The sequence below is a fragment of the Chlamydotis macqueenii genome, chromosome 13 (assembly GCF_036417535.1).
Source record: "Chlamydotis macqueenii isolate bChlMac1 chromosome 13, bChlMac1.mat, whole genome shotgun sequence".
Lineage (NCBI taxonomy): Eukaryota > Metazoa > Chordata > Aves > Otidiformes > Otididae > Chlamydotis > Chlamydotis macqueenii.
The window spans coordinates 14,492,167-14,513,373 of NC_141568.1; the positions used below are offsets into that span (position 1 = coordinate 14,492,167).

Sequence of the window (21,207 nt, forward strand, 5' to 3'; positions counted from 1 at the left end):
TCACCACAGCTTGAACGTATACTGGAGGAGCCTGGATAAGAATGAACAGCACGTGGAAATGCGCGGAAGTGGAGTTTGTGCTGAGTTGACTAATGAGAAGAGCCACCCTGGTGACGACTTGGGGAGCAAAGAATTAATTAAACTCCTCCTAAAGGTTTTGATGTTGCTGGTGAAGTTGCTGAGTGCAGGAGTTAATTTTGTGCCTGAGGGTGGGTAGCCTTCCCAATGGAAAGATGTCCCAAGAAAGAAGTTGGTGGTGGGGTGATGCTTGCACATACTGTTTGCTGGAAGGAGCAGCTCACTGTGTTTAAACAGTGTAACTGTTCAGTTTAAACCTGGCTTTTCACTGCTGCCTATTTCGTGGCAGACTTTCTTCTGCCCAGGAGCACTGTAGTGTGGACGCAGCCTTGAGTTTCTCAGTCTCTGCCATAAGTGCTGTCAGGCATAACAAGCTCGGCCACACCGGCTTTCCCAGCTGAGTACTTGTGTGCTTACAGGGCCAACGTATCCCACTGTCCTCTTCACTGCTAGGCAGCTAGCTCAGTGGGCAATGCCTCTTGTGCATTGGAGCATTCCGCTTCCATCTATCGGCAGTGCAAGACCTAAACCCCGTACAGACTCTGGCCTCGCGAGTGGCAACAGACCTTGACAAGAGCAGTCTAACTCAAAGAATAAAGTGGGGATCTGGTGCAGAGCCCTGCAGAATGCCACTTTGTTTCACGAGAGTAATTGCTCCATAAAAGCAGTCGTGGCTCACGTGATGAGGATGTACTGGGGCTTGCCTTCGACCAGCACCTGAGCACTCCGGCAGTACAACTGGACCTATCTCTTTCTATTCCCTTTTCCCCAGAGAGTCTTTAGGAGTTCTTCTGGAGCCAGCGTTCTTGGGTTAAGTTCTGCTGTGGACTCTTCTGTCACATCCTGACCGCTGTGTATTTTCTCACAGATCGCTGTGTCTCCAGGCAGCAGCGTCAGTTCCCTGACTGCAGTCACAGCCATGAGTAGCACATCTGTCACGGACACCTCTATGCCCAGGTAAATAGCACAAGTATTAAATAATGTATTTGCAACTGAACTGATGCAGTCCTTCAGGGTGGTGCAAAGCTGTAGTGTATCTTGTAGGAGAGGAGATTGTAACCAGCGTTAGAAACTGGCTTGAGTCCCAGCATCCCTATATGGGCAATGGTTTGCTTCTCTAATGCAGCTTGGAGCGTGCCTGTTGTCATGCAGGGGGCCAACAATAGTGTTTCATTCGTGCCTCATAGGGATTCTCTTATTGCATCTCAGTTTTGTTGCTTTACATGCTTCTCCCAAAGGGCTGTCGTTGTTTACAGGTAAGAAAACACTGCAGCCACCAAGGACAGGGCGATAATTGGGACCGTTAAGAAAATCTTACTAGTGCTGTGGTGGGTTGGGCTGCCTAACAGGTGAAAACTTCCCTTCTGGGAGCTGGGAAAAGGACAAAGACCTATCCTGTAGTGTTCTGTTTCTCCCTAAGCTCTGTACAGTGTGCACTGAAGATAACACTCATCCTTTCTCTCATTGAGGGGTGAGGGGAGTCCCCTTGAATTCTAAGAGGTTGCAATGGCTCTCTTTGTTTTTTGGGTGGGTTTTGTTCATTTGTTTCCACCTGGCATCTCTCTGGCTCTATGGGGTCTAAGAGATGCAAGTGCTAGTTGACAGGGAGTGGCTGACCGTGGTGGAAAGAGCAAGGACTTGGAGAACACTAGTGAAATTTGGGCTGGGCTCCTCCATTGACCTGTGGATCCAGTCTCCTCACCTTGACTGTTTGGTGCAGATCTGTATCATTAGATTGGCCTGCTTGATTTGTTTGTGTCTCTCTTTTCTGCAGGCCATCGGAAGACTTGACTGTGAGCCCCAAGATGCAGCTGGACACCAGCCTTACGCTGAGTAGCAGCAGCAGCAGTCTCCAGACTAGTCCTAGGAGCCATTCAGTTCTTATCCCAGGGCTCCCTGACAAGCTAACACCAAAGGCACCTGTTTCAGTAAGGCTCCAAGTGCTGCTCCCTCCTTCTTGTGAGCCAAGGGACCTCTCTATGGGCCTATACAGGCTGAAATTAGACTTATTTGGATAATAACAGGGCCAGCATCTGCCCTTTGGAAAACACAGCGACTGGCACAGATCTGCTGCCAGGTTTACCCGTGTTAATGGAGCTTCACCTCGTGTAAAACAGCACATCTCTGAAAACTAGAGACAGCTCTAGCTGTCACAATTATTGGACATGGCCAGCCTTTGTGTTAGGAGACAGTGCTACCTGGAGAGGTTTCTCCCTCCTTGTTGGTCTGATGGGTCTGAAACAATCCTTTCCTGTGCTAAACTTTTAATTCCAGGTGTGACGTAGAACAGATTATGACCAAAGCTTGAAAGTTAAATCAGGTTTCAGTGCTGGAGATGTTCAGTGTTAAAACTAAATTTTTCCCGCAAAGAGAAAAGGAATCCTGGAGCAGAGCAGGGAGGTAGACCTGCTGTTACATTTTCTTTTGAAAGTGTTCAAGCTAGCATTGGCTTAATTGTAGTGTTAGCCCAGGTGAGAGTCTGTTACAAGCTTTGGGCCCCTTCTCTGTCTGCTGAACAGAGTGGGAGCACAGGGATCACATGAGCAAGGGCTACAGCTGGCTGTTTCCAAAGGTGGTTAGTATAAGGTACCAGGGGTTCTTGGGGTGTCTCCACATTACCCTGAAGGCTCTTGTTTGATTTTTGTATTCAGGTCACATCAGGAAACCCCTCTCTAGCACTGGAATTGCAGGATGTGGAGCCCTTGGTGGTGCCTCAGGCTTCTCCCACCCGCGAGCGCTCGCCAGATGTCATTTCCTCTGCTTCCACAGCCATGTCCCAAGATATCCCAGAGATTGCTTCCGAGACCTTGCAACGCAGCTTTGCAGCGGCTCCGTCTGGGCTCCCTGCGGAGGTGCTGGAGTCCAGTCATCATGCAGACAGTATGGCATCCGCTGCCTCCGCCTTGCATTTGCTGTCTCCAAGGAACCGGCACAATTCAGAGCACAGCCACCACTCTTTGGACATGCCTCCAGTGGAGGTAGACAGACTGAACACTCCATCATTACTGGAGACTGCTTTAACTCAGGAAAATGCATCTTCTGACAGTGTTGTGGGTCAGCCGTGGCCAGCAGCTCCTGACATAACCAGAGAAACTAGGAACAGCATGGCAGACAGGTAATCACTTGGGTTTGTCTTGCTTAGGGCAATTTCTTTGCACTTGCCAAATTGCTAGCTTAGTTAAAATCTTTTATGTTGTGATTAAATCAGAGCAGTTCTCTATCCCTCCTTTTCCTTAAAGGATCTGATGATTCAGCCTTCACATGTGCCTGGTTGGTGTCCTGAACTTCCTAGGCCAGCTCTAACAATTTGTGCTCTCTCATATCCCTTGCAGCATGAAGGATCCCTGTGAAGAAGGTGAAAAGTCTACTTCATTTGCCTTCATGTTCACCTGGGAATGGAGACTTGAAATGGGATGATTTTTTTTTTATTTCCAGAGTACAAAAAAAACCCAAAACAAAACAAAACAAAAAAACCAAAAACAAACAAACAAACAAAAAAAAACCAAAAGAAAACCCAACAATGCAAGCTAAATTGTGCCCCGGGTGATGCATTCTTGCATGTTCTTATTGAAAGGAGTCAATTAGCATATAATTGACAGGTTTGATTATAACTTAATTCTATATCTGTCTTTTACAATCATCTTTGTGTAGCTAGCATTATAAATAAAGTCAGGAAATGAATGGCAGTGTCTCTGTGGAGCAGGCATACAGAATGGGGCAACATCACGTACCCCTGCTTACCAGAAGCAAACCATTATGCTGGGAGCAGTGTTAGGATTCATCACAGAATTAGTGTGATTAATTGATTAGTGTTTTCTAGTGGGGCGGAAGCCGCGAGATGCATCTGGCACCTGCAGAGTCTGTCTCGGCCAGGGCTGCATGCACCGTGAGAGCCTCCAAACACCTTCCTTTTGAACAGGATTAACTAGTTTAAAGCTTAGAAGCATGCGCAACTTGCTTTCAAAACCTTTGTGAGACTCTAGCACCCATCCATGGCACACCTTCCCTCTGCGTACTCCTCAGACACCTGGAAGAACGGAGAAGCGTTGATTTTTTTTTTTTTTTTTTTTTTTTTTTTTTCTTCCCCAGTGGTCAGTATTGTTTGAGGAAAACCAACCCCAAGATGATGCTATTCACTGGAGTGTGCTGTACATTCTGAGTAGTGGCTTACCTGTCTTGCATGGATGTCTGTTGGGAGAGTATGTTCTTGGTTAGGGCCTGAAGCATAGCTTCTCCCTTCTTAAGATTTCCAGAAAAATACATGGAGAAATTTAAGTGTTTGGTTCCTCTAAGCAACACCTGCCACTCTCTGGATCTGTCTGCATAGGTGTCGAGTTTTTGTTTGTTTTAGACCTTCTGTCAGGATCTCCTATGAAAAGTGGAGTAAGCAAGCTGAAAGAGACTTTCATGGTGATATTTTACTTTATTTTTCTTCGTCTAGCCCAAGGGATGAGGTTGAAGAAAAGCACAAGAGCTCTTCCTATCATCGGCACAGCTACCACCTGCTGCAGCATGACAGTCAGGATGCTAGTGCGGAACAAAGGTACCAGAGTGCTCAGCCCCCTCTCTTGCCCTGCATGGACTCAGTTCAGGCTGCATTCGTGCTTCTGTCCCCAGCAAGCCTTCACGTGTGGGGTGAATGTCTTTGCTTTGTCTCCTGACTTAATGTATGTACGCAGTCCAGCTTCCGTAATGTTCTGATGACTTCAGCTGATCACGAGGTTGGCCTCTGGGCGTTGTCCAATTTACTCTCTATAGGGAAAGACTTGACTCTGCTGCTCCTACGAGCATGGACCAAGCTCGGTTTAATTACCAACGAAAACCTACTAAGGGATCAGTTTCCAAATACTGTGCCTTAGGTAAGGTAGTGAGAGTATCTCAAGAGTTAGTTTCTTGGTTTTGACATCTTTGCTCCCTCATGAGCCACACTAAAGCTCTGTGGGCACATTCTGTGTGCTTGGCAAGCTCAGCCCTGTTTGACAGCTGAGGATTCATTTATAATCCACGCTTCAATTCAGACCAAAACGTGCAGCCTATATTGGATAGTTAGTGAGCAGCTGAAAGACTCCAAGGTGCCGAGGATCGCACACTTCCTAGGCTCAGGCTGATTCTCCTCTGTTCCTGCAATACTTGCTGTGAGGATTTGCTGTGCTTGAGTTCCCTGCTGGGTCAGTGTCACATCCTAGGGCTTATGTGCTGGTGTGTGTATGCAGCAAGAGCAGGCATTGCTCCACCACGCTGCCTGAACCACAGTTATCCCTAATGCAGAGACCCTTCAAGTCTTGCTGTGCAGCGCTTAAGCTCAGCCTGAGCAGACCTGGATCAAAACGAAGCAGCATGTGCTGAGCTCTGTAGAGGTCTCTGTGTTAAAGATCGAGGTGGCAGGCGTCCTTAGCTGCCTGGCTCTGGCCATGTGTGGATGAAGAGCAGAGTGTGAATCCCCTCCCCTTAGTAGAGGCTAACGCTGTCCAGTATTGCAAGTGATGTCCTCTCCCCTGCTATTCCTTCATAGTGACCATGATGATGAAGTTGCAAGCTTGGCTTCTACGTCAGGTGGATTTGGTGCCAAAGCGTCTACGCAGAGGCTGCCTGTGAAGGACTGGAAAGCCAAGGCATCCCCTCGGGCTTCCCCAAAGCTAAAGCGGAAGGGCAAGAAAGATGACGGGTATGCTGGGCTTGCCAGAATACCGGTGGCTGTGGGACCGCTGTGCAGGGCCACAACCTGATGTAGCCATTAGCAGCAAGGCTAGGGTCTGCGGCTGGGCAGCGGCCAAGTGCTCCCAACCCCCACACCATTTTGCAAATGGCAGTAACCCCACAGAAGTGTTGCTGGTTACTCGGACACCGGCTGCTGCTCAGGGGTGTGGGAGTAGGTTCTGCACTACCTTTCCAGCTGGGACTCAAAATCTAAAATATGGGTTTCAGAAGAATGTGTGGGAGGTAAACTACGTGTTGTGGGGGGTCACTGGGTCTGTTTGCCAGTTGCAGTGAAGGCTTCGTTGGAACTGTGGCACTGTGAGTGTAGCTTAACGTGGCCTCCATTTCTGGTTGGCTTCTGAATGCTGGCACAGTACCCTTTTTCAATGATATCTATCATTTGTTACCTGCTTGCTGCTTTTGTGTGTTTCTAAATGTGCCCATATGACTGTATTGTAAGTGAAAATTGATGACTGGAAGGATCTGCCCATGGCAAATTAGACCAACCTGTCTGCGTTAATGCGAGAAGAGCAGGAGAGCTTTTGCACGGGGCTCTCTCCTCTTCTTATGTTCCCATAGCTCCATGATTTGGATCTCTTGCTGTGCAGATTACAACAAAAATGAGCTGTGGCATTAAGTTTCTGGCTGTGGTCCTGTATTGTGACACTCAGAAGCTCTTAGCCTCGGAAGTGCCTTTCATTTTTCCTGCCTTGGTCCTTTTAAAGTTGCTGAATGGATGCTGTCTGGGAACAACAGATGTTTACTTTCCTTCTGAGAGCATTTGTATATTCATAGATTTGTGACTTTGAGGACATGCAATATTAGTGGATCAGTTCAGTGTTTTTCTTTATTCTGCTGTATATGCTGGACTGCAGCACTAGTTTCTTCACCTTGAGAGCTGGAATAATTCTAGATTATTTGAAGCTCAATAATTCTATATTTAAGAAATGAGTATTTGGCTTTTCTTCGTAAACTATCAGGAGCCCTTCAAAACTGGTTTGGCAAAGCCTTCTCTGGCTTTGAATTTGGTCAAAACTGAAAAATCAGTGTGTGTTGTACTTTGTAACAGTGTTTTTCAAGAGTTGGTTCAAATCTCCTCCCAGCGAAGGGACCAGTCTGTAAGGAACTTCAGGGCCTGTGGATAGGGCGAATGATGGAGTCACGGTGCTGTAAGGACCGGGATTTCATCACCTTCCCTTCACTCTTCATGTTATACTAGGCAAAACAGAAACATGAGCTGGAGCGTAAAATCTGAAGCAACCATAAAATGTGTGATCTGTTTTAGCAGAAGTCTTGGATATTAAGAGCAGTTAATTGATGTAATTGAGCTACTCCTTTTCTCTTTTTATTTCCAGGGATGTGAACCAGTCGCCAAGATCATCTAACAACCAGGTGAGTCAGAGCTGCTCTGCAGCCTGTCCCAAGGGCATGATGCTTCAGCTCTGTTGACTGTCTTACTGAAGACCTGACAGAAAGTTCATCCCAGTTCCCTGAAGTGCGGTGGGCCCCTGCTGTGCCCAAGCAGGACTAGATGGGCCTGCGCCTGGGCTTGGCGTTGCTCTGACTCATGCAGCAGAGAAGGAACTGCTCAGTACTATCCAGACTGATGGTTTCCTTCTCACCTTTGCACATCGATGTGCATTTCTGTGTTCTCACAAGCCCTGTATTGTGCAAGGCTCTACCACTTATTTCCTCTTCCCTGCTGAGATCACTCGGATGTGTCAGCAGCAAGATAAGCTGTTCCCAGCAAAGTAAGGGTCACAGTGGGACTGGCCTGTTGCAATTTCTTACCCCTGTTGATAGTACCTTCACATCTGGCAGAAAGTGCTCTCAGCCAAGTTGCATGCTCTCCTTAAACTGCCCTTTACGTGTGTGCCTACTTTAGATATTTTGAGCAGGTGAAGAGACAGTGAACTGTAGATGTATACTTCTCCAGCTGGTTATTCAGAAGTAAGTGAAAGAGCTGAGCAAGTTCTCTAGGAAAGCTCCTTCTTACTCTGCTGATTGCACAGCTCTTCCCCAAGTGTTTCAGGTCATTATTTACATTCAGAGGCCTAAACACACTCTCTCACTGCCTGGCCGAAAGTGAATAGGATCTGTTTTCTTCTGTTTTATTTTAGAGGCCAGAGTTTTGAAGGGGGTATAGAGTCTAAACGGTTGATATTCTAAGGATCCCTTTATGAGTTCCATGCAGGAACTTCATGTACCTTGCTTTATCAGTTTATTTCTTGGGACAGAAGTCTTAGAAACAGGCATTAAGCTGGCCCTGTTTTCTGCTTTGTGTGTTAAGCTTCTGTCCTAGGCACAGGGGTTGACTTAATACCTAGCAGAAAGCTTGACTGGCGTCCGATCCCGTTAGAAGTGAATGCTTGTCCTCTCCATGCATAGGTGACACCAGAGTTCCAGGATGAGCTGATGTGCATATTGAGGAGCCAACAGCGGGAGCTTTCCGAGCTGCGTCAGAACCAGATGGAGCTGCTGCAGAGACTCACGGACCACCTCGATGCCATTCAGAGCTCCCTTATGGGCCACGTGGAGCGGGTGATTGACTCCCAGCAGGAGCAGGAGCGTATCCTTGTTTGCAAATGTTGCATGGGAGTTAAGGAGTGGAAGGGTGCAAGGCAGACTAAAGACATGAGGAAAGCTAAAAAAGTTCAAGGATCTTGGTAGCATGGGCTACGGGTGCAGTAAAATTGCCCGGCTAAGATATAGCTATTTCAGGGCAAGAAACTCCAAAGTAGAACAGAGAAGAACTGATACTTTCCCCGTGCCTCTAAATCTTCTGGTTACCAGAAGTGCTGCAGTGCTGGAGTAGACTAGAGGTGCACCTAATACATTATCCTACATCAGGCAGTGGCCAGTTGCACAAGAGTAGTTATAGGATGATCCTTTCCTTCCTTTCCTCCTTGAGGCAAGTCAGTACTTGCACCAGCAATAGCATCAGACTGCCATACTGTGTAGCTGAGTACAGAGTCACCTTGTCTGCACCCATATATACATGTGGCGGTCCACAGGTCTCTTTGAATTGTCTGAAAAGTACTTTCTTTGGGTGTTTTCAAACCTGGTATCCAATTATTTTTGTTGTATTGTGAGTAGTCAGTTCCTGTACATCTTTTGCTGCACTGAATTCGGTCATGTTCCCCAAAATGAGCAGCTCTAGCCCATTTTGTGGGTAACTTCTATGACATGATGATGACTTCTGTTTTCTCTATTAATTAGTCTTTGATTTTCCTTTCTGACCACCACGCTGATATTTTCGTGGATAATTCAGTTAGCTTCTTACAGAATTTGGGAGTCTAGAGCTATATTGTAATATTATAATAATTTTTCCCTATCTGCGCAACTTGATATCTGCACTGAATTTTGTGAGCAGCTGAATTGTCTTTTCACAGTTTGTTTTGTTGGGGTTTTTTGTTTGTTTATGATGCACATGCATCTCCGTGTTTGTGTGTTGGCTCCTTCAGACTTTGGTTGCTTCATGAGGTACGACTAGCTTTTATTAAGTCTGGGTTTTCTCCCATGCGCTATATCGCTTATGTCCACTAATTCTTGTTACTTGTAGAAACGTTTTTACCAATTTGCTTTTAAGGATATTTGGCTTCTTGGTTTCTGTGGTGGCTTTGGCTGGGATGGAGTCAATTTTCTCCATAGTATCTCATATGGTGGTGTGTTTTGGATTTGTGACCAAAACAACATTGATAACACAACTGATGTTTCCACTGTTGCTAAACCCTGCCAAAGCCTTCACTCTTTCTCTTGCTGCTCTACCAGTGAGCAGACTGGGGCTGGGCAAGAAGTAGGGAGGAGACAGGGCTGGGACAGCTGACCCCAGCTGACCAGAGGGGTGTCCCATACCGTATGATGCTGTACTCAGCAGTAAAAGGTGGGGGAAAGGAAGAGGAAGAGGGGAACGTTCAGACTGATGGCATTTGTCTTCCCAAGTCACCATTATGCATGATGGAGCCCTGCTTTCCTGGGGGTGGCTGAATACCTGCCTGCCAGGGGGAAGTAGTAAATGAATTCCTTTTTTTGCTTGGCTCGCATTTGCAGCTTTTGCTTTACCTATTAAACTGTCTTTATCTCAATCCGTGAGCTTTCTTGCTTTTACCCTTCCTGTTCTCTCCCTCATCCCACTGCAGAGGAGTGAGTGAGAAGCTACGTGGGACTGAGTTACCTACGGGGGCAGCTAAGTTAACCCACAGGATGTAGGGGAGACTACCGCTGAGCTTCTTTTAGCTGTTTGGCTTTTCTAACATGCCTTCCAGAGCTCTTCTCTCACTCCCATAATTTGTTTAAGAGCACCCTGTTGTTTACAGGAACACATCAGCGATGTTATATAGACCCCTCTTTCACCAGAGATGCAAATTTGCTCTCACTGAGCCTCTGGAGGTGAGGCTAGTCTCCATCTTTGTGGACAGGAGAGTTGAGGGTAGAGAGGAAATCTGTTGTTTTGTGCTCCTTAATATGCATTCTTATTAGAGAGAAGACTAGACCGAGCGCTGACGGAAGGACAGCAGCGCAATGGGCAGCTCCAGGAGCATCTGTCTCAGCAGCTTTCTCAGTCCCTTTCCACTGCTGTGTGTAACCGTCTGGAGAGGACCATTCGCGAGGAAATGAAGAAGACCGTACCCCAGTGTGAGTGGTGCTGCCTAGGTTTTGAAGGTGGATCCCTACAGTTAGTCCCGTAGGGAGTGAAAGCATGCTGCGTAAAAATGTTGGCACTCTATGAAGTAGGAGTTGGGTTACGAGAAGAGTAGTCATTGCACTTTAAACTGTTGTGGGACCCACTGTAATCTGAGGAGTTGTGGTTTGGGAGGAGTACGAAGGAGTACAAGGGGTATGCCTCTCCAGAGAGCATGGTCTGACCTTCCATTATAATCCATAAAGCTTCTGGGGTCTGTTCGGTGGAGGAAAGCAAAAGAGCCTAATGAGTTTGGAAGTGTTGAGACTTGACTGGAGCAAACTTATATTTATCTTTGCCCTTCCTTGACGCACTGGCACCATCCATGTAAGGAAATGTTCAAAGAAACACTCATGGGAAAGCTTTCTGCAGCCATTAGTGTCCACCGTTCTGCTTGAAGCAGGGCTACCCACTATTCTAGATCAGATCAACTGTGACTTTGGGCAAGTCCTGAAAACCTTCAATGTTGGAGATTCCACAGCCTGTTTGGTGGCTTCCAGAGGTGTACCACCTTCCTAGTAAAAAGTTTCTCCTGGTGTCCAACCTTAGCTTCCCAAGCCGGAGCTTGTGACCATTGCCCCTCACTGTGTCATATCCAAGAAGAGTTTGACTCCATTTTCTTTTTCAGGTTTTGAAGTGTGACTCTAGGCTTAAAGCTGCAACTTTGACATGTTTGTGTTGTGCCTAGGCATTTCCAAGAGCGTGGACCCTATTGCTGGCCAGCTAAGTAACACTATTGCTGCCAAGCTCACTGCTGTTGAGGGAACACTGAAAGAGAGTATCACCAAGCTAGTGAAATCAAAGGTAAGGAAAACCAGACTGGCTTTTCCTGGGGACACTGAATTGTCGCCTGCCTGAGTGGCGACTCCTCATACCTCTTCCCCTCACCTGCATCTCCAGTTGAGTCTAAGGCCACTTTAGCTGCCAGCAGTGAAAATTCTTTCCTTGTCTCATCAGGAGAGCAAGCTTGTTGTATACTCCCCTGCCCACTTTGCCTCATTATCGCTTTCTTTTGTTTACCAAGTTGTTAATTTGTACTAAATTAGAGATGCTCACTACAGCAGTGCCTTTTAGGGCCAGCTCAATCAGACAAGTGGTGAAAGTTCGGCTCTTCTGCTCTGTGCTCTGTTCTCCATTTCTACATTATTTAGGGACCAGGAACTTGCTGCTTACCTGGACAGGGAATGGTGGATTGTGGCAGACAAGTAGGGGGAAGAGGAAAGGAGCCACACCTGACTGTTCCACCTTCCCTTGCTCTACTGCTGAGCTATGGGGGATATCGTGATGTCCCCTCAGCCAGCAGGTGCTCTGCCTGCGGTGGTCATGGTGCAGCCTGGTCGGTGGAAGGAGCTGAGGCAATACACGCTTCTGACACTGGGCTGCCCCTACTTGGTGTGGGTGTGTTGCAGGGACCTACAGTGTGTGTTCGTATCTTTATTGTCCAACAGGCTCTTGTTAATTTTCTGGAATCTCTTCTGTGTGTGCTTGTAAGAACCTTACAGATAGTGTCGTGAGGGCAACAGCCGATACCCTGCAGGGGCCGATCCAGTCAGCTTACAGGGAAGCGTTTCAGAGCATCGTGTTGCCAGCCTTCGAGAAGAGCTGCCAGTCCATGTTCCAGCAAATCAATGACACCTTCAAGCAGGGCACGCAGGAATGTGAGTAGCTTTTCTTCTCTGAGTTTTCTCTGCACAGCGTATTTGCGTTAATGGCTGACAACAAGTTGGCCTTTTCTTGTGTCTTTGCATTTCAGAGTTTCACTGAAACTAAACTCTGCTTAACCTCTTAGCTGGTCTGCATGCTCCATTTCGCATTTGGGAAATGGAAGCAGGAGTGAGGAGATTTGTGGGTGTGGTGCTGTAAGAACAGATAATCACCTCTGGTCTCTGTAGCCCATGCAGTGAAACACTTGGCCTCATTCTGTGAGTCTGTGACTTCGTCTCTTGAGTAGAAAAGATCAGCTGTAGGATTATCCCATCCTGACATCAGGAAGATGATGTATGAAGGAGGTTGCAGTCCTGCAGCTAGACCATCATCTCAGAGGGGTAATGGAATTGGGGAAAGTTTAGAGGAGGCTACAGGGATGATCAGCAATTAAATAGTGGCTGAACAGTGGTCAGGCTGGAAAAAAGAAAACTATACTCTTAAGTAAGGAAAATTGTACACTGCTGCACTGGAGAAGATCTTTCCTCTTAGACTTGGGATCCAGTTCCTTGACCTTCTGGGAGGCCAGGCAGATATTACTCTGCAGAGATGGTTTCTGAGGGGACCTGAAGCTGGCTAGTGCTGGCATAGTGACTTCTGTTGTTGATCTGCAGTGTCTCCAGCTGCTGTTTATTTTGCACCTTTCCTTTTCCTCACAAGTCTTCCACAAGTACATGGAGCTGATATTCTTCTCCTTTTGATCAGATCGGTTCTTAAAGTAATTTAAAATACAGCTTTTTGACCTCTGCAGACATTGTTTTATTTTTTTTGTCAGAAATGTTCCTCCTCTTTCTTCACTGGCATTGAACTCTGTCACTAATGCAGATCACAACTCACGCTGTGTGTGAAATAAAATACCCTCACTCCCACCTTTATCTTGCCCTGAACAAACAGCATCTGTAAATGTCTGTCACAAAAGAACTTGTGGCTTTGTTGCTGTGTCGTGTAATCCTGCATGATGGGGAGGCTGGAAGCAGGGTTTCTAGGTTAGTGTAACGCAGCCCAAAACAAGGCTTATGCATTCTCCTCCCTCTCCTGAGCTTGTACACTGGCCCAGTAATTGTTTCTGCTGGAGAACGTGTAGAGCCTGGCAGCTGGATTTCTGCCCTGAGCATCTCCACAGGTACTGATGGCACAAACATCTTCCTCTCTCATTGTTGCAGATATCCAGCAGCTTGAGACGCACTTGAAGAACAAGAAAGTACGAGAACAGGAGGCTCGGGACCCGCTGCTGAGTCAGCTTCGACAGCTCATCAGCAGCTTCCAGAGCAGCACTGAGCAGCTGGCTTCCACTGTCGCAGCCAGCGTCCATGCTGAGGTGCAGCATCAGCTGCATATTATCGTGGGCAAGTAAGTTGGCAGCTGAGCTCATGGAGAGAGACGTGAGTGAGAGGTATGCATGTGCGTAACAGAAACCTCTCTCTACTAGCTGTGGAACAAGGCATTTGCCACTGTAGGGTGGCCTGTTGGTTTTGTGCGCAGTATGACAGCCTGTGGGCTGGTGTAACTGTTGCCCTGCAGGGCACAAAACAAGGACCACAGGTTTCTAACAGCCAGATATATCACTACTGCATGTGAGAGCTCAGGGCCTGCTTTTCACAGCATCCCATGTGCACACTCTATAACAAGAGACTTAGTTCCCTGAAACATCACTTTCCCACAGAGTCCCAGCATCTTCCACATGCACCCTGGGACATGGTGTTGTGGCCACAGAGCTACCTTGCGCAGCGTGTTTCCGATGCCTATACCTCAGAGCAATTTGTGTTAAGCCTCTGGGAGCCATGCTGCCATAAGCAAGACTGTGCTTTCTCGCTGGTACAGGCTTTGTGCAATGGAGTCTCTCAGCCCTTCATTTTCAGAGATGGCTGTTTTGTTGTTTTTCAGCTTGCAGGAGTCCATTTTGGCCCAGGTGCAGAGAGTCATTAAAGGAGAAGTGAGCCTGGCTATGAAGGAGCAGCAAGCAGCTGTCACTTCGAGCATCGTCCAGGCAATGCGCTCGGCAGCTGGGACTCCCATCCCCTCTGCTCACTTGGATTTCCAGTCTCAGCAAACTCACATCCTTCAGCTGCTCCAGCAGGGACACCTCAACCAAGCTTTCCAGCAGGTACCTAGGCTTCCTGCTAGTGGGCATCTCCACTTGTTGCGGGATGAAGTGGGGAGAAAGGGGGCTCCTTGAGCTGGGTATGTAATCCCACAACAACTCATAGAGGAGTTGCCTGAAAAGACCTGTGGCAGCAGACTGCTCAAGGGGATATAGTTGAACTCTCCCGCAGATTGAGCCAGAGCCGTGCAAGTTCCATGATTTGGTGGCAGTTAAGCTCCTTCCCTGCCTGTGCCCTGTCAGGACAGTGTCAGCACTCCAGTAAGCCAGAGTGTTTTGCCATCAGCGATGGCACATGGTGCGCCCCTGAAGAGCAGCAGCTTCATAAGTCTCTCCAGGCAGATCGACCAGCTGGGGCCTGACCTTGCCTTTGTCTTTGAACGTGTAGGCAGATCCATTTGAGCTGCTGCAGACAAACTCTTCTGGGAAAAATAGCAATGCTGTGCCAATGGGCTAGCAGGGGATGCAAACATGGCCCTGCTCTGTGCTGCTAACTGTAACCTGCTCCCCTCTGTCTAGTTGTGGTCTGTTCAGCCTAGAACAGACACAGGTGTCCTCTGAGCATAGACTGAGAGCCTAAACGCAGTCCTGCCTGCATGTACAGCAGGGTTTGCAGGGAATTCTTCCGGAGGTGGCTGGCAAGCCATCGAGCAGCCCCAAGGCAGAAAGCTGCCTTGTGCTCTGTCCTGTGTCCCTCAGCTGCCTGTTGTTTCCTCTGTGGTTCTAGCTGTGTCTTCCTTGCAGGCTCTAACAGCAGCTGATCTCAACCTGGTCCTGTATGTCTGTGAGACTGTGGATACTCAGCAAGTATTCGGACAGCATCCGTGCCCGCTGTCCCAGCCTGTGCTGCTCTCTCTCATTCAGCAGCTCTCCTCGGATTTGGGTACTCGTACGGAACTGAAGTTGAAGTGAGTATGATCAGAGCACTGGGTCTGAACCTGTGCAGACCTGCTCCTGGCTCTGGCTTTAAATTCACTGCCTAGAAGTGGAAGGTGATGCTTCGATGAAGGTTGGAACTTCTGTAGCCTCTTACTGGCATGTGAACCAACCAGTAATGACTTGGAAAAAGATGCAGGCGTTGCCATGGAAGGCTTTGCTGCCCAGGGGTAGTGGTAGAAGGGGTAAATGTTGTAGTCTGTAAATATTTTATGTGACCTGAGCAGCAATCTCCGTTAACCAAGGAACAGTTCCTCTGTGGAGGTAAGAGGAGGGATAGCACCGTGTTTCCTGGATAGCCCAATATCCAGAGCAACGTTCTGCTGTCCTCAATTCTTAACCTGTTGCTGGACTTGGTATCAGCAGTTTCTCGTCGTGACTGCCAGACAAGTTCAGTGGGAGGTGGCAGCAGGAGCTGCTGGCAGTAACATCTGTTAGATGCTGTAAGCAAAGCTCGTGTGACAAAATAGTGACTGTGCTGATCCTTACCATGAACATTTTTAGTGAGCGAGTCAAAACCCTGTTACCTGCCCTAAAAAACTAACTTGTTAACGTACCTGCAGATTTTGACCATGGCTGGTATGGAAAGTGACTTAAACTGTGTTTTTAACTCAAGTTAACAATAGGGATAAAGCAAGCTAGAAAAACTGAAAAAGAGCTTTAAGTGACAGAACAGCTGTTAATCAGAGTTAAAGTTTCTTCTGTTAAATTCAGGCTGGTCTGTTAGTGACCACATTGCCTTACTCTCAGGCAGTGGTTTGAAAGTTTATGCCTTGTCTGAACTTCACAACAGCTTGTTGGTAAAATTCTTGCTCTTCCCCCCCGCCCCCTTCTTGGATAGGCATATTGGAAGAAGACCTTAAATGTATCCCTTCATGAAATAAGCCTCCCTGCTGAGGATTTTTACTCTAATAAGTGACTAATTCTGCATATGCTAAAAAGGCATCAAAGAAAATATCTACAGAGCTGTGACCAGGCGTGGCCTGTGGCCAAGTGCCACCTCCAGCTCTGCAGGGGGTTCTAGCATGCTGTTGGGCTTGGTTCAGGCAGCCAGGTTGTGTGGCACGTACTGCAGGCTGGAAGGATATATAGGCTGCACTTGTGTGTTGAAGAAGGGATAGGTGGGCTCTGCTGTGAGTCAGTAACAGGTTTTTTTATGGTTGAACATACTGCACTGAGTTTGAGTGGGTGGGAGAGTAGAGTTGTGCACCTTCAGTGCTAAAATGAACTGAATTGGATTGGGATTGCACGCTGGGTTTGCTTCTAACCCTGGTCTCTCTCCTTCAGTTACTTGGAGGAAGCGGTGATGCACCTGGACCACAGTGACCCCATCACCCGAGACCACATGGGGTCAGTCATGAACCAGGTGCGGCAGAAACTCTTCCAGTTCCTCCAAGTGGAACCCCACAACACGCTGAGCAAGCCTGCCCGTCGCCTCATGATCATGCTCCAGGGCCTGGTCACCCCCGGCATGACCTAGGAGGACCTGGCTACCTTGTGGGCTGCTCTGTGGAAGCCCACCCAGCAGATCCAGTAGTTACTAATCGCGTATGGCTTGTGTTAAGAGCTCTTGCCAGGAAATCTATCAACATGTGTGTGATGTCTCTAAGGCAAACACCATCTGTGTATAGTCCCAAATAGTCACTGAACGCTCACTTGGCTTATTTTTCCTAAATAGCCTCTTTTTGAGAGAGGTCAGTCTCTTCCTCACCTGCCTGTCCGTCCCTGATGCCTGGCTGGCAGTCCCAGTCACATTCACCAGATGCTGACAGATTTCTTACCCCTTTCGTTTGGAGACTTCTGCTGTGAGCAGAGGAGAAGGGAGGTGCACGCCGAGCCCCGAGCAAGGGGGCTGCTGGAGACATGTGCTCCTTGTTGACCACAACCTAGTTCCCGTATCTTAGTCAAGGACTCAAATTCGTCCTCCCTGGTGCGGTGAGTAGCTGGGAGGGTAGCAGCCGAGCAGGAGAGGGGGTTTCTTTAACTCCAGCTCCCCGCTGCCACCACAGTAGGGTGCCCAGCCCATCCTACACCATGCAGGCAGGGATGCTGCCTCTGGAGCTGCCTGAGGAGGTTGGGATGGTCAGGGCTGCGCCAGCCCCTGTGGGCCATTGGTTCTGTTGTGTATTGGAGCATGTCCATGGTTTTGATTTTACACCAGGGTTTTTCTTTTTATCTAAATTTTGAATTTTTTTTTTTTTGAAATAACATTAAGAACAATTCAATAAACAACTTTTTGAGGAAAAAAAAAATACAAACCCAAAAGGTTGTGTTGTAGAAGGAAGGCTGGACAGTCTTTGGAACCACTCCTGGAGCATGTGAAACGTCTTGGGGGGCGGGGGGGGACACACCCCATCTCCAGGCTGGAGCCGGAGGTGAGGCGCTGGGGTGCCCTTTCTTTTCCGGATCTTCCCCCAACTCTCTGCTTGATTCCAGCGGGGCAAGGCGGGAGGGCTGCGTGAGGGATGCTGGGGGGCTGCTGAGCGCAGGAAGGGGACGTCCGTTCCCCTTTTCACAGCTCTTGGGATGGCAGGATCTGGTCCAGCCCCGAGGGGGCTTCCTGGGGGCGGGGCCGGGGAGCGGAGGGCGGAGCGGGGAGCGGGGCGCGGCGCGGAGCGGAGCGGAGGGCGGCGGCGGCGTGCACACCATGGGCTGCGGCTGCTGGCGGCTGCTGGGCGTCGCGTTCCCGCTGCTCCTGCAGCTCGGTGAGTGCCGCGGGGCCGGGGGAGGCTCTGGCGGGTGGGAGAGGGACCGGGACCCCCGGCTGCCTCCGGCTTCAGGGAGCGGGGTGCCCGGTTGCCCCGAGGCTCAGCGATCCACCCTCGCCCCATCTCCCTCCTTTCCTCCGAGAGAGGAGGAAAACGGCTTCGCAGCACTGCTCGGAGGTCCGTCTGCTCAGGCAGGGGTGGTCGTCGGGTCCGGCTCTCCGGTGCCCCAAGCCAGCCCTGCCCACCGACCTCACGCTCCCGGTGGCTTTCCCTGCCCGCCCGCCTTCACCCGGGGCACGGAGGGCATCCCCCTCACCCCGCGCTGGGGAGCGGTCATCGGGCAGATTCGGCACCGACGTGGCCCCTCCACGCTCTCCCGCTCCTCCCAGAGCAGAGGGAAGACACCGTCCGGCTCCGGGCACAGCGGTACCCGGTGGCGTCCCTGCCCCAAAAAGGGATGCGGGAGCCCGGGGGGGCTAACCCGGGCCAGCGCTGCACGGAGGACGGGGACCACCAACCAAACCTGGGGTAGTTTTGGGGCTTGGAGTGTGGAGGATGATTTGAGCCCTGCGTCGGCGCTCGCTTGGAGCCAGCGATGTGCTGCAGCTCAGTGGGAAACTCTGCGTGCCTTTCTTTCGGGGCTCCCGCCCTGCCAGAGCCGGTGACAGATTTTTCTTGCGTGGTTTTGCGGTGGGGTAGTGGAGGTGGTTTGCCCTCCCGGTTTCTCCGGCCTCTGGCTGAGGGAGCAGGGTGGAGGGGAGGGCTCACACCAGGCGTCAGAGGAGCCTGGGAAGCCAAACCCCAGCCTGTGGCAGGGACCAGCTGGGCAAGGGAAGGCATCTGCTGGCCCTACGAGCCCGTGCGTCCCTGGGCTAGTGGGAAACACGCTTGTTGCCCAGCTGGGTCAAAGGAGCGACAGATCCCACTTTCTCCCTCGGTACCGGCAATATTTGCCACTCACATGGCTGGCATCAACCTGAGACTTCCCTCGGCGATGCTGGCAGGGTGTTTCCCATCGTGAACCCCCACTGTGCTCTGTGACGGCTGAGGTTTCCGGCTCACCCATAGCTAGTCCCGGCCACGGCCGCTTTGCTTTCCAGGGGCACAGGCACGGGATGCCAGCGGCACAGCACACGGCTCCCTGGAGACATCCTGGCTGCCTTGGCAGCCACTGGACAGTTTTTGGCTGCTTCTGGGGGTTCCTGCCTGCAGGGGACCCCTCCAGGGCTGTCCTCATGCCTTTTTAGCATCCTCAGCTTAGAGAGCTCCCAGGCACACACCCATGGCGGTTCGAAAAGTCTCAGGCGATGTGGCCCTGCGGGGCACCCGAGGCAGAGCCAAGCTGACCGCACAGCCTGTGACCCAGCCACACATCAGCTCTTTTTGGGCTCCCCCTGGCTGTGGATGCACTCGCAGTCGTCCCCAACACACCCTGTCACCCATCGTCCCCTGGCCGGCACCGGGGCTCAGCCAGTCCTGGTGGTTCATCCCTTGTGGAGCAGAGCAGGGAATTGGGGCTTCCCAGGGTGAAGCAGCTGGAGTTGCACCTCTTCCTTTTGTGCTTTTTCATCCCCTTTTCCTTTCATCTTTCCTCTTCCCCTTTTCCTTTCATCTTTCCCTTTCCCCTTCCCCCTTCCTCCCCACTGCAGCAGGAGCAGAGACTCCAGCCTGTCAAGCCTTTGCTTTTTTTTTTTTTTTTTTTTTTTTTTTTCCCCTGTTGTAGTCACAAATTAATCTTTGCCGTTAGGGGATAAAAGCTGGGCCAGATGGCTCCGGGAAGAGCCCGGGAGGCCTGAGGCGAAGTGGCCGGCATGCTGCCCTTCCCCTGCAGCTGATAGCAGCATCGCTTGTGGGGTCATCGCATCGTGTGTGCCACGCCAGGCTCCCGGGCCAGGAGCGAAGGTTCACTCCGAGCGCCTGCGGAAAGGATGCCGAGGGGTCTGGTGGGATGTGGAAGGGGGTGCCAGCCCCTTGCCACATTTTGGAGCCTGGTGTCACCCCTGCCCCTGAGCTGGGCAGGTGATGGCCATCAGGAGGGTCTGCGGGGGCTCAGCTCTGTCTCTCCTCTCCCCTGCAGCCGCAAGCCAGGAGCCCGTCAGCATGGCGGGGAAGTGTGACACCATCTACAAGGGCTTCGCCGGCTGCCTCATCAGCCTGGGGGACAGCATGGCCCAGAGCGTCCGGCAGCAGCAGGAGGAGGGCGGCGAGGAGGCGCAGGAGCTGGACACCATCTGCAAGTGAGTGTCCCCGTCCCCATGGGAGCTGCTGGGATGGCCAGGTGACCTGCCACCAGCAGTGCCCCCCAACTCCTGCCCATCTCCCCAGGTCCTGGGACGACTTCCACGCCTGTGCCAGCGAGGTGCTGTCGAGCTGCCCCGAGGAAGCAGCTGCGATCTGGGAATCGCTGCGCCAGGAATCCCGCAAGATCCAATTCCAGGGGAACCTGCAAGAGCTGTGCAGCGCCCGGGGACGCTTGGCCAGCGCCCAGGGCTCACCGGCAGCCGAGACCAACCAGGCCACGCTGCGGGGCTCGGCCACCCCCTCACGTCCCCGTCTCCTGGCCCTGCTGGCCCTGCCGCTGCTGGTGCCCCGGCTCTAGCCCTGCCCGCCTGCGGGGTACCCGTGCCCCAGGTCGATCCCCCAGCGCTGGCTGGGCACTGGCACCCGTGGTCCCCGCCAAGCCCGCCTCTCCCCATGTATCCCTCGCAGGGCACAGTCCTCTCCTGGAGCTTTTCAGATGGTTTTATATTTATATTAAAAGACACTTTTACATTTCTCCTGTCTCTCTGCCATGGGATCCCCCTCGTGTTCTTCCCAAGCTCCGGGTTTACTCCAGGGATTGGAGAGGAGATGCTCCCTGGCCAGCCCCTGGGGAGGGTCACTGGGGGGGCTCTGTCCCTTTGGAGCATCACCCATGGCCACACCAGGCAGCCCACAGAACCCCAACAGCCCCGGGGAAGGCTGGGCTGGGAATTCCCACTGCCCTGCCGTTCCCTGACAGCTGCTTTTCAGGGCTAGGCGTAAAGGATGTTCCCTTTAGAGGTGGGTCAAACAATTGCTTTATTTTAAGGGGCATCTTAGGAAAACACCGACGGCTTGTCCTCTGACATGCAACTCCAGTGGCTTCCATCCGTTCTGTTTTGGCCCTGCTATATTTGGTCCTGTTAATGGTCATCAAGGAAATTGTGGTTTGCAGGGAAAAGAGGTTTCTTTAGCTGAGATGATACAGGTGAAGGAAGCCAGGGGACTGAAGCTCTCATCCAGGCCGTGAGTGGGACTCGTGGCAGTTAAACCAAGATGAC

General features: G+C 50.6%; 2 protein-coding genes across 5 annotated transcripts in view; both read left to right on the forward strand.

Moving 5' to 3' along the window:
* The window catches only part of EDC4 (enhancer of mRNA decapping 4), a 36,069-nt gene extending 19,217 nt beyond the window's left edge, over nt 1-16,852 (forward strand). For 3 of the 4 annotated variants that reach the window (XM_086757898.1, XM_086757899.1, XM_086757896.1), the window contains 14 exons: nt 947-1,035; nt 1,853-2,006; nt 2,730-3,193; nt 4,520-4,621; nt 5,591-5,743; nt 7,131-7,167; nt 8,164-8,344; nt 10,255-10,410; nt 11,145-11,260; nt 11,949-12,114; nt 13,324-13,510; nt 14,045-14,264; nt 15,006-15,169; nt 16,485-16,852. In XM_086757898.1, coding sequence (XP_086614024.1) covers nt 947-1,035; nt 1,853-2,006; nt 2,730-3,193; nt 4,520-4,621; nt 5,591-5,743; nt 7,131-7,167; nt 8,164-8,344; nt 10,255-10,410; nt 11,145-11,260; nt 11,949-12,114; nt 13,324-13,510; nt 14,045-14,264; nt 15,006-15,169; nt 16,485-16,677 — 2,382 coding nt within the window. In that variant the 3' untranslated portion in view covers nt 16,678-16,852. The remainder of the gene's footprint in view (nt 1-946; nt 1,036-1,852; nt 2,007-2,729; nt 3,194-4,519; nt 4,622-5,590; nt 5,744-7,130; nt 7,168-8,163; nt 8,345-10,254; nt 10,411-11,144; nt 11,261-11,948; nt 12,115-13,323; nt 13,511-14,044; nt 14,265-15,005; nt 15,170-16,484) is intronic. The other variant, XM_086757897.1, reaches the window with a different exon arrangement.
* A 981-nt stretch (nt 16,853-17,833) lies between these two features.
* Nucleotides 17,834-20,680, forward strand: NRN1L (neuritin 1 like). Its single transcript, XM_086757878.1, has 3 exons — nt 17,834-17,902; nt 19,983-20,142; nt 20,231-20,680. Exons 1-3 carry the CDS (start codon nt 17,845-17,847, stop codon nt 20,502-20,504), a joined length of 492 nt encoding a protein of 163 aa, XP_086614004.1. The 5' UTR covers nt 17,834-17,844; the 3' UTR covers nt 20,505-20,680.
* The last annotated feature ends 527 nt before the right edge of the window (nt 20,681-21,207 follow it).

What these genes read in the sequence shown, in the direction of transcription:
- NRN1L (XM_086757878.1), top strand. Translation starts at nt 17,845, where the DNA reads ATGGGCTGCGGCTGCTGGCGGCTGCTGGGCGTCGCGTTCCCGCTGCTC. An exon ending in CCCGCTGCTCCTGCAGCTCG is followed by an intron (nt 17,903 to 19,982) that starts GTGAGTGCCGCG and finishes TCTCCCCTGCAG; the next exon opens with CCGCAAGCCAGGAGCCCGTC. An exon ending in GAGCTGGACACCATCTGCAA is followed by an intron (nt 20,143 to 20,230) that starts GTGAGTGTCCCC and finishes CCATCTCCCCAG; the next exon opens with GTCCTGGGACGACTTCCACG.